This window comes from Toxorhynchites rutilus, chromosome 3, assembly GCF_029784135.1.
Source record: "Toxorhynchites rutilus septentrionalis strain SRP chromosome 3, ASM2978413v1, whole genome shotgun sequence".
Classification (NCBI taxonomy): Eukaryota; Metazoa; Arthropoda; class Insecta; order Diptera; family Culicidae; genus Toxorhynchites; species Toxorhynchites rutilus.
Window position 1 is genome coordinate 171,043,095 of NC_073746.1, and position 12,379 is coordinate 171,055,473.

General features: G+C 36.9%; 1 protein-coding gene across 9 annotated transcripts in view; it reads right to left on the reverse strand.

The window, feature by feature from the left end:
• LOC129772962 (sodium/potassium-transporting ATPase subunit beta-2) overlaps positions 1–12,379 on the reverse strand; it is a 71,617-nt gene that overhangs the window by 41,248 nt on the left and 17,990 nt on the right. For 6 of the 9 annotated variants that reach the window (XM_055776499.1, XM_055776496.1, XM_055776500.1 and 3 more), the window contains one exon: positions 5,506–5,803. In XM_055776499.1, coding sequence (XP_055632474.1) covers positions 5,506–5,635 — 130 coding nt within the window. In that variant the 5' untranslated portion in view covers positions 5,636–5,803. Of the gene's footprint in view, positions 1–5,505; positions 5,804–6,274; positions 6,580–12,379 lie in introns of those variants that run through there. The other 3 variants (XM_055776504.1, XM_055776502.1, XM_055776497.1) reach the window with 3 other exon arrangements.

Consider the following 12,379-nt stretch of genomic DNA (forward strand, 5'->3'; position numbering starts at 1 on the left):
GAAAACATAACAGATAAAATGCGTATAAAATCGCATGCTTTCAATGCGTGCCCTCAAAAAAAAATAAGGAAATAAGGAAAATAGGAAGCTGGAAGATAGTGATTCAGAGATTCAGAGCATACATATTCTAATACGAGCACGTAATGGTTCCTGTAAGAGGGTATAACCTGATACGTGAAAACTTTTTCTCTCCTGTTAGCGAGGTGATCAACGGGACTTAACTTTAAATATACGTTGCGCACCGGTACTAACCCATGTTGTTAAAAATATATATAAATAAATATAAAATAAAGAGAATTTCTTGTCAATCTATCCACGACCCGGTTCAAATAGGTAATTTGATCTTCGAAAATAGAGGCAATATTTCCTGCCGTGTTTTGAATATACGAACCATCAAAAATTGAAAAACTCTTTGCAGATAGTCAATGTAGCATGTCCAAGAATGTGTTCTCCCCTAAGTCACCTTGCCATCTGAGTAATGTAACAACTTCCGTTCAAAAGTCTTAGTGTACCATGTACGCAATACAAACTGACCGGTACCAGCGTGGAATCATGCAAATTCTTGAAAATATATCAGTCGTTTCCTTTCGAAGATGAATACAAATGAATTTACTCAGCTTTGCGCAACATTTCCTTCATTTTGGAATTAATTTCATTCAACTGGATTTGGAATCTGGTTCCCGAAGGTTCCACTATTGTCCTTATCAACATTTCATGGCATAAGTGCTCTGAAAGCACGTCATAGCATTGGAATTCCCCGGAAAGAACAACTCGGCTAAAAGCTAAAGCTTGTGAACTAATGACAGTCATAAGCTTCTCCATATCAATTAAAAATGAAAAGTATTAGTGGTTATCAATTAGAAGCTGGGTAATAAAAAAGTACCGTAATTTCTATATCGCATGCTCGTGAAGCTTTTGTACTCGATTGAGGCTAACGACTCCGAATAATTGATTTTATATACATATAATTCGATGTGATCATACCGTGCGAATTACAATTATAGGTATTTTTATTCAATTGTATAACTCTAGGAGATGTATTCTATAGTAAACAGGGCTGTGGACTCTCCTAATGCTAGCTACCTGAAGTAGATCAGTGAAACTTTTTTTTCATAGCATTCATTTATCAGTCTAAATTGCTTATTATCCAACGTTCATAGAGGCAAATTGCACGTTATAATGAAACTTATTTGCTATGTGATTGAGATTTGTTATTCTAGGAGGTTGAGGTCACGACTAGCCAAGCTGTATCTAACCGGTGAGTCAGATTGTTTTCTTAGTGTATTAAATGATTCGGATAGTTGAGTTATGGCAAAAAAACAAGACCAGACCACTTCGTTCGATACGTTTTTGGATTTATACATATTTAGATGGCACATGTAGGAAAAAATGAAAGATTTCAAATGCTTATAATTCGAGCATTTCCTAAAGGATCGCCAAGTTGTTTATATCATTGGACAGGAAATATTTCTACGCATCAATGTAAATTTTTTAATAAAATCTTAAAATTTTAATTATACTTTTTGATTGGCCCTATTTGTGGTCCTCAAATTGTACCGAAGCGAAAACAACAACAGAATACAATTTGAATGCAAGGGAAACACCGCGTCGTAAGCCCTACCCCTTTGTGATTCTCATACCAGATGGTATGGATACATTTCTCTGCAGCGCTGCGCTTGGTTGGTCACCCGAGGAGGTCACTCCTTTGCGTTCCGAAAGAGTTGGATTGTTGATTTCTCTACTTTTGCCCCCACAATCGACTGAATGCTGTAAAGATGGGCAAAACAGTTCACTTTGATGACGGTTCGGTCGCTAACCGTTCATCTAAGCAAATCTGTAGATGTTAGCTGAAATCCAACATACAGTCATTCATCTCCTAGCATTGATCTCGTTGGATAGTAGGACTATCGCAAACTATATGTTTAAAATAGGTTGCTCAGCCGAGAGTATATGTAATAATCTGATTAGTATAGAGTATATGCAATTTCCTCATTTTCTGTTACGGCGAAACATAGGTTCCATGAGAGATCATGTTCCATAATGATTCAGTCAGAGAAAACAAATAAAACCGCTAAATTACCGGTAAAAAAATACTTTGAAATAAATCATTTTCTGAAAGAAACGGCTTTTATAGATAATGATTAGTTTACAAGAGAAAAATTTCAAGTTTTTGCTACTTAGTTTGTTAATTTAAGTAATACTTAAGAACACAAATAATGCTGATTTTATCGTCTTTTAACGTAGATCGGAACTCATTAACAAAATTTCCAAAAGAGGAAATGCATGTTCAGAGTCCAATGATGTTGGGCGCACAGTACGAAGAGCATCGAATACTATTGGTACAGGGAAACTTCGTTATAACGTACCCTCGATATAACGTCACTCGATATAACGTACAGAATTACAAAGTGTGAAGGATTTTTTTTTTAGGTTTTTGAAAGAACAATGAATTACTGTATTGTGATTTGTGTTTTGTACCTTCAATCAATCCCGAAATACAGCTGGTTTTGTGATTCCGGATTCTAAATGAATCAAGCTTTAATCAACAGTATGAAGGGAAACATCACGAGAAACGCTGGTTTCGTCTTCTAATTGAATTCATTTATTAACTATACTAAAACAGCAACAAAATAATGTATTCAAGGCTACGTTTGTGAGTTCTTTATTATGCTTCGATATAACGTACAATTCGATACAAAGTACAATTTTGAAAGTGAAATGTACGTTATATCGAAGTTTCCCTGTATTTACCTCTAATGCCCTCTGTACGAAATCTTTTGTCTGAGGGTTTTCATCAATCCATTTTTAGACGTGAGCTTGGGCTGTACGTTGATACCTTTGGTAGCTGCAATCGCCGTTCGAGTTTTTCCTTGATGCTCAACTGTTCTGCAAGTTCTGCATCGTCCAGTGGATTTTTTCCTCCTGTTATCCAGCTACCGAATCAATACCATAATCGTCAAATTTCATCATGTTACTAACAATTTAAAATGTCTGCTTGATCAATGCAGACCGTGACGTTTTATAGAAAACACCGAAATCATCATCAGTTTCGTCATGACCACGAGAATGATTACAGGTCGGACTCGATTATATATAGTCGACCATTTTTACAATTATTTTCAAATCCTATACATAATCGAATCTCAAGAAAACAATTTTTCCATTAATGTATGAATGTCAAACATTAATAGAAAAATAGTTTTTTTGTGATTCGATTATGTATTGGATTCGAAAATTAACGTTGAAAGTGAAATTGCGATGATATATGATCGAGTCCGACCTGTATTAGTATACGAGAGCAGATCTGCACAAACCAAACGTTTTTCTGCAATCAGGGCTTCAAGCAGCTGCTTCGAAATTTGTGATGATGACTCCGATAGCTGTTCTAGTATAAGTTGCAATCAGACATCAGCTTCATAAAGGGTGCGGTTCTTCCGGCATAGCAGTTCAACATCGACCAGAACTGGTTCGAGGGCATCAACCAATTCCTTCACCGCTGTCAGTTCTTCATCGCTGAAGCTTATCCTGTGTTTTCAGATCAAGCAGCGATTTATGAACTGGAGTTGGAGATCGTAAAATCGATGCAACACTGCCAGTTCTGTTTTTACGACTTTATTCTGATTCTCGGGTAATATTTTGAAGCGGCATAAAGGCCAATGTTATTTATGGTGTAAAAATGACATTTACCGAAATTACCGGTTTTTTATTGTAAAATTACCGGTTATTCGGTAATGAAAAATGATCCGGTATTACCGGTAAAACCGGATAACAATCCCAAGCCATGGCGAATGTTCCGGTTAACTGCCGGAAAGCCGCTCGCAAGGGCGTAGATTTTTTTTTGCAAGTAAGCTAATATAATTACCTTCTATGGGAAATTTATCAAACTCAATTATCTGTCTATGGTTTTTTATCACCATCTGAAAAAAGTCCATTTTTTTATGCAAACGTTAAGAAGATTATTTTTTGTTATCAGTAAGTTACACATCTCCAAAATTAATTATATAATATAAGGGTAACTTTTTCTTGGGTTAGTATACTTGACAAGTGGATTTCCCGCCTTAATCACTTTTATAGATTGCTTGAAAATCCCCTTGTGTGGCTTATATGATTGTATGAATGGTATGAGCGTTACGCTAGAAAAAAAACCACCTGTTGTAATATGATTCAATGATTATTCTAATCACTATTCAGTATGGTGGTTTTCCTCGTACATTAGACGTTTTACAGTGCTTCATGGTTTTATTAACTTCTTTGTTGGCGAATATATTTCATCTTGATATTTTTTCAGAAAATCGGTATTGAATTATTGCTTTAATGATCTTGTTGTTCTATATTTTTGGTACAAGAAAAAAAGCATTGAGATTGCTATGGAACATTGTGTGGAAAGTCTCTGAGAAAAATGTTCATTTCCCGTTTTAATTCCTAAATGAGACCAATTGTGCTGATCGACATTTTCATGGCACTCATGATTTTACAACAATAAAAAAATATTTGAAAATTCAACCACAGTTCAATCCGTCGTTTTGATTCCTAATAACGAGATCTTTCAAACGTCAAACGACAATATGAATTCATATTCTAATTTAACCGTAAATCAAACAACAGAAACACTTTAACGGCATTCGAAATGCAACACCAGTTTAGTCCTTCCCGATTATGTAACGCTCCGTCGTGTTATTGGGTAGAGAAAACTCATGGCACAGAAGAAAAGTTGCGAAACTCCTACAGAGCCAGAGCCTTACATCATTATCAAAATCGGAAAATCAATATCTTTCAAACTTTAATTTAATGTTCAACCGTTTGTGCTATTTACAAGATGCGTCTTGACCAATGCTACGAAAAGGTCATTTGCATTAATTTCAACAGAAATGGATACTGTCACAGTCAGAACTGTCAGGAAGTTGTCAGTAGTCTACTGATTATGCAACTGCAGATGAATTTTTCTTGTGAACGAGGGACATTCATTATTTTTTTCCATAGACTATGAAATCAAAAAGATTTTCATGTTATTCGTATAAAACTTGAAAATAAATTTCAAACAAATTATTCTGGTTTTCCTTGTCGAGCTTGTTTGAACCATCTTCAGGGTGGTGTTAGCTATCAATTTTCAGACAATCAATTGTACAACAACAGGCTGCTTTTGAGGAACAAGGCGGAAGTAATATTTTGAAAATGGAACATATTCTCGATAGGTATCTGACTTCATCGAAAAATTTATGTAATCAGTTTTCCTCGCAGGAATATGTGCTACGAGCGTGTCAGAGAGCGACAAAGAGCGACTGACAGCATTTGAGAGAAAAATCTATACTAAAGAGAAAAACATTCAAGGATATTAGTGCTGATATAATTCCCGATACCTGAACCATGAGAGAGTGCACCCCCTACCGAGGGGGTGGGGTGGGAAAAACAAGATGGCTGCTTTGCAGAATAATGATTACTTGTTTCAATAAGGATTTTTCGACCAAATGGGGAAAAGATGATTCATACATGAGCAATCGTACTTACCCCAACTCGAACCGGTTCGGCCAAGGCATTGGCTAGTTTCGCTGTTCCAGAGAAACTTTCGTAATCCTTCCCATTTACCCAGTTTTTCGGGTGGGGCATAATATTGTTCCGCTACTTTTTTATCGGCCATGGTTGATCCTTTTCACACTGGCTATTCCTTCCCAAAACTAAGTACTAGGCGAGAAGAGAGTTCCCGTGGTGTGGTATTACCGAACTCGCGAAATGTTTGGTCTTGTTTGCAGCGGTCAATCCACCAATTTTAAATTTGTCACTTCCTCACCGATACCAGCATTCGTCACTGAAAATAGAAAGCCAGAAAATTCCGCCTAAAATCATCTACCGAAATTAAGCTGTAACAGGCACTGCAGTTCCACGTCCTTTCAAAAATCTGTTTGCAGTGAATTTTTATGTAACAATCTGCCAGTAACGAAAATTCCCCACAACTGTGTGCTCTCTGGAAGCGTGTGGTATCTGTTCTCACTCCCCCTTTGCTCTTTCTTTCTCTCACACACCAAAAATCACACAATCACTCCGTTTCATTCACTCCCCCAACACTGGCACATGCTTTCCAGCGAATTTTCCTTCCAACTTTTTCAAAGTCCTTTATAACACACACAGTCACAATGTTCGATTTTTCCCTTTGACACCCTCAGTAATTAGCACCAATTTCATGTGAAACCTTTCTATTCAATTCGGTTTTGGAAAAACATTTATTTGGAAGCACTTTTCAATTTGATTTCATTTCTCTAGTCAAGGATTACTGGATCACCTCGGAAAGGACTCCTATTCTGAGAGCGCACCACTCTTCAAAAGCACATTTATGCTGGCTAACTCACATAGACCGGACCCACTATTCCGTCCGTCCGCTTCTCAGCACTGTACGACACGAACTCCGCTACGCTTCCTGTGAGCTTTGTCCTGAACCCGAACGGATTACCTTTGCCATTTTTTTCTGTTGTCTCTCTGCTTCCGTCCTCATTCACGCTCCTCTCACACCGAAAACTTTACATTGAAACCGTCCCACCGTGAAGACAGACGGCCGAGGCTCTGAGCGGATCCCGCTCTCCAAGAGTTATTATATAGGTACAATGTTCCGAAAGCTGCCACAATACCACAGCGCGCGGTCACGAGAAGTTCGGAATAATTAGGAATTACGGAGAAAACCGCCTGTCGATGCTGGAGAATGAGACGAGAGAATGAGAGTTTTTCCAAAACCCATTGAGAATGAGTACACGATAGTGGGTGGGAATCGTTAGAGGCGCAAGGTGGCAATGTGGGAGAATGTTTTAGAGCGATTATTCATTGGTTGTCAGAAATTATTATTTGAACTCAAAGTGAACATTTTTTTTTCGTGTTCAAGTAGAATGTTTGTGAATCATGGGATAATATTTGATTGTTAAATATGAATACCGTGGGAGCTGAAATATTGCTTAGAGTGCATATATTGATTTTCCTGAAAATTGATTAATGTCAAGTAAGATTTATTTTATTGTCACTTATTCGACAGTCAGTCGAAAACAACGTTTCTCTGGAACTTGCATAGTCCAAATGGTTTTCGTTTCTGAATGATTTTTAGTTCTAATGCTGCGCTACAGTAACGTCTCGATTATATCACACTCAAACAAAAATTTCACTCGATATAATTGAAAAGTGATACAGGACGGACTCGATTATATGTGATTCGATTATATACTGATTTGGATTCGATACAATTTGAAAAAAAATTTTTTTGCATTTCAAATATGATATTTTGACGTAGGACTACGTCTTTGGTTTCTATACACTGCGTTTCACAACTATAGAACCACTTTTTTTTCTGAGTTTCCAGAGATATGTAAGAAGTCGGTAAAATTGAGGTATACAGTGTAGGGTATAACAACCATCTTCATTAAAAAAACTGGCCATTTCAACTTTATTGTTGCGTTCAGGCGCGAAACATACAAAAAACTAAAATTCTAGTGTTTCATAACTATAGAGCCAGATGGGAACACTCTAATTACTTTACAAAATTAAAGTCAATCTCACATGAATTACAATAAGTTTCTAATTGGTAGGTAATCTTTAGTTCTCAATCAATTCAAATAAACCATTCGGGGTGGTTTCGACCAAGCTGCGTCATGTTGTAGTGTGCATCTAGTTCTACGCAGAGGATAAAGTTCAAATGGCCAGTTTTTTAAATGATGATAGTTGTTATATCCTACACTGTATACCTCAATTTAACAGACTTCTTACATATTTCTGGAAACTCAGAAAAAATGGAAAGTGGTTCTATAGTTGTGAAACGCAGTGTATAGGGGGGTCACTCTACGAAAAATGTAACGTTTTTTAAGAGTTTTCAAATGCATATTATGCAGAATCGTTCTTACGATGTATGTTATAATATATACCATTAGACGGCAAATTTATCCAGCATTTTTTTTTTGCCTGAGACATCACGGTGGAAATAATAAAACAAGTGAGCAATTTAACAAATAAAAAAGGTATGATTTGCGAGCGGATGCGAAGATAAATCATGCATTCTTTCTTCCAACTTCGTTCCCATGAATGTTGTATGTAAAGCAAAATTGCGTACAATAATTCGTTCTATCTAACAAATTAGCAAATTGTTAAAGTAATCAGATGCCAGAATTCATGCATCGCTCAAACTTCATGCAAGATTTCATCAAAGCAACGAGGAAAGTGTCAGTCATACAGTGGTCGTTCATTAATTAGGAGGAGGCAGCGATTATCATGCGCAGACTTATTGAGATTGGCATTACATCGCATCACAAAAATGAAACAAAAGGAAATATTAATATTCTTCATCACTCATATTCATAATTTTCAATGATTCAAATCCTTCTATAATAGATTGAGCAGTAGAACCAATACAACTTGATTGTGATAGTCTGCAAACGGAAATTATTTCACCTAAAAAGCTACTGCTCCCGATGCCTAATAAATACAGAAATCATTAAACTATCCATCTACCAGATCGTGTACACCAGTGGTCAGATAATGCGGAAACCATGGCCAAAACAGAAGCGCATAAGCCTATAATTCACTGACAAATCCGGGGAGGTCTATAAATTTGCTATGGGGATTGCTTTCGCGGATAATCGGGGTTCCACTGTATTTCATCTACCATTCCACCCTGTTATGTGTCTCACCGATATTCATTAATCATTTTCAGATGGACAGTTGAACTTCCTGCCAGAAGCTTATTGTCTTTCTTTGTTCGTTACAAACCGTTTGAAGGTTATGAGTACATACAACAAACGGCCCTTTTCAGGGTTACTACTTAGAGTTTCAAAGAGTTAAACTAACAGATTTCTGAACAATGAAAAGAATCACATTTAAAATAACCTAGTGTTCTGAACAATAACAGTCCTACGTCAAACTTCTGTCCGTGCCCCAAGGCTCAGACCCTTCTACTTTTCCAACAATAAATGTAACATTTTTACCTTTTTTTAAGTGACTCTTATAAGTACAGTATGGTAATATCGTTATTTTTGAAAATTTTGCTTGAATTTTCACCAAGAATTGTTTATATCGATACTGCAGCGAAATTAAGGAAATTAGAAGTTGGGTGTCAAAGAACAAATTGTAGATCGAAAAGAGAGCTTTAATTTGATTGATAGAAACAATAAAGTTCAATATGAATTTTTAGATAGAATTAATAAAAAAAAACCCATTAAAAATTCCTAACTCTTAAGTTTTTACTCCCATAATGTTATTTAAATACACTAACTTAGATGTTTCACTATTATATCCTGTACTAGATTTTCTCATCTTTTCTATGGAAGCAACATAATCGTTTTCCGTAGCGTACTTTTGAATGTAGAGCCAGTTCGATGCAACAGAGATCGAGACAAAAAAAAAGTTCTATAACTCTGCCATTGTTGAAATTTCAACATATATAAACATATTTAAAAACATTTATTGAATTATTCATCACATGAGCACGCAAAGTGCTTTCGTGGGCGAGTGGTTACTGATCGGATTCGATTGCCGTTCTGGCCGTTTTTTTTCGTTAAAGATTTTTTTCCGACTTGTACTGTGCTTCGCGTATTCTAGAGCTTGCTACTCGGTAAGAATTCTGAACTAAGGATCAACAAATGGCGCGAGTTAATACCTGCGTTGAGACGGTAGAAGAAGCGCGTAATACAACAAATCATTAGACGATATACCGTTCTGAACCATATTTCGGACACTTTGTAATGATATCTTGAAATGCTTAATGCCCTGATAATATAACTATGAAATCAATATCACAATTGATTCTTTAAAGTAAGCCCTTGGTTTCACTATCAATTTACATGACAACTACATTTGAATTATAGCATAAAGTCTGCTTCATTTAATATTGGAACAAATTCTTTTGCTCATTGTGGCGCTCCTAGTGGACGGATTTGGAAACTTTTTTCACCCACGTGTCGGGAAATTCATTACCTTTCACCATGTATTTATGTCATAACACCAAACGATAGCATTTTGTAAACAACCGCCATGGAAGCCGAACGGAGAGATAAAATTGTGCACAGTTTTCTTGAAAATCCATTGTTGTCGGCATCTAAGCTAAGCAGTACAAGGAAACATTGACGACGGCTCGGAAGCCGCATTCGAAGCGTCGGAGTGGAACTGTCGACCGGAAACTGCGTGGGAAAGTCATCAAGGCCGTCAAGAGGAATCCCAATCTTTCAGACCGCGATTTGGCCAATAAGTTCCAGGCCGCTCACAGTACGGTGCGACGAATTCGTCTCCGGGAAGGAATAAGGTCCGAGCCAGCAAACAGCCAAATCGGACGCTGAAGCAGAACAATGTGGCCAGAATCCGTGCTCGAAAGCTGTACGACCAAGTGCTGACCAAGTTCGACGGATGTATTCTGATGGACGATGAGACCTACGTGAAGGCGGACTTTGGGCAAATCCCAGGTCAAAAATTTTATTTGGCGACGGCTCGGGGGGATGTACCAGCAAAATTTAAGTTCGTGTTTGCGGATAAATTCGCCCGCAAGTACATGATTTGGCAGGAGATATGCAGTTGTGGACAGAAAACCAAAGTCTTTCTCACTGACAAGACAATGACATCAGAAGTCTACAAATAAGAGTGCCTACAGAAACGGATTCTGCCGTTTATTCGTGCCTACGACCGTCCAGTAATGTTTTGGCCGGACCTCGCAAGCTGCCATTACAGCAAAACGGTTATGGAATGGTACGCAACGAACGGGGTCAGCGTAATACCGAAGGACCTCAACCCCCCAAACTGCCCCCAGTTCCGACCGATAGAGAAATACTGGGCAATCACGAAGCGGAGGCTTAAGGCAAAGGGAAAACTTGTTAGGAACATGACTCAAATGAAGAACTGGTGGAATCAAATCGCCAAAACGGTGGACGAAAAGGGTGTGCGCCGCCTAATGTGCCGTATTACGGGAAAAGTACGAGAATTTCTTCGAAACAGCAATGAATAATTTTTTAAATTTTTTTTTATGAAAGAGTAAAGAAAATGCTACATTTGTATGAAAAACAAATTATGAATTCGTTAATAAATGACTGAACTACACGCAATTGTTTGTGTTCCAATATTAAATGAAGCAGACTTTAGTAGCCAAAAATCTAACAGCAACACTCATTATCGTTTGTGTTTGAAGTTCGCTTAGCGTGAGCATGAAGAATTTACCCGTTCATCAACATTTAAATTTATCTCGTGTTTCATCAGTCCTCATCATCGTTATCGGTTTACTGGTATTGTTTGGTAAGTGTTTGACTATAAAATATAATCAAGCATAATGTAATTTTTCAAAAATTTTCCTTACGATTCATATTTCGGACAGTTGAAATTGGTGATACTATAGTGTGAGTTTTCAGGCTTATTTTGGAGGCAAAGCGCAGATTCGTATAACGCATTAAAATATTTTGAAATCTCGTATGAAAATAATACACATGTTTTTCAACTACAGACCAGCAGATAGATATGAGTGAAGCTGAATAATTAGTGGAAAATGTGCAACTGGATGAACTTCTAACAGAAGAAACGATGAACCCTCCCTATGTTGCCTGGCAACTCATCAACTCACGGTAGAAGTAAGCCTGCGGTGGCCACAAATCACGAGTCCTGGAATATGTTTTATAAAGAAGAACCTGCGGAGAAGTTGATTGAAATGATGAGCGCCAAAAACTTGAGGAAAGGAAAAGGAAAACTGAGTTGAAACGGAAATAAAACGAAGTCCAAACATTAGCTAAGCAGGGAGAACGAATGAAGCAAAAAGAAAAACTTGAAGAACTGAAAAAGGCCAAAAAATGAGCAAATTCGAAAGCGAAAGTGGTACAAAAGGATAATGACAAAACAGATCAAACTATGTAACAACAATTAAGAATCAAGATTCAAGCTCTGTGGATAACTTTGAATTTTTATTTTTTTATTTGAACAACAAATAACTTGAATTCAAATATAATTATCACTTGAGCAATATAACCCTTACGGTATTTTAAACCATGAAGCTACAAAAAGAAACATTAATAAACGACAAGCATTTTGGGGGAAAATAGGGGAAGGGGTAAATGGTTGCAATTATCACAAAAGAGGTTGTTGAAAATTATTTCAAGTTAGTTAAGAAAACAAGTGGTAAAAGTTGTTCTGTAAGTTTATAAGCTATCAATCGTTATAGATAATTTTTAAGACATTTGTGTATGCATGGAAGATTGCAGTACACTTTTAGACAAGGCAATTCGTTGTTATGTTCCTAAACGTTATGGAAACTCAGCCTTCGAAATTCGATTTCACTCTGTCCGAAATTTGATTTTTTCCCTAAATTGTGTCCGAAGTTTGATTCTAATTCGCTTCAATTGAAAAACATTCTTTTTCGATAATTTTTTATGTTTTCAATCAAAAAGGT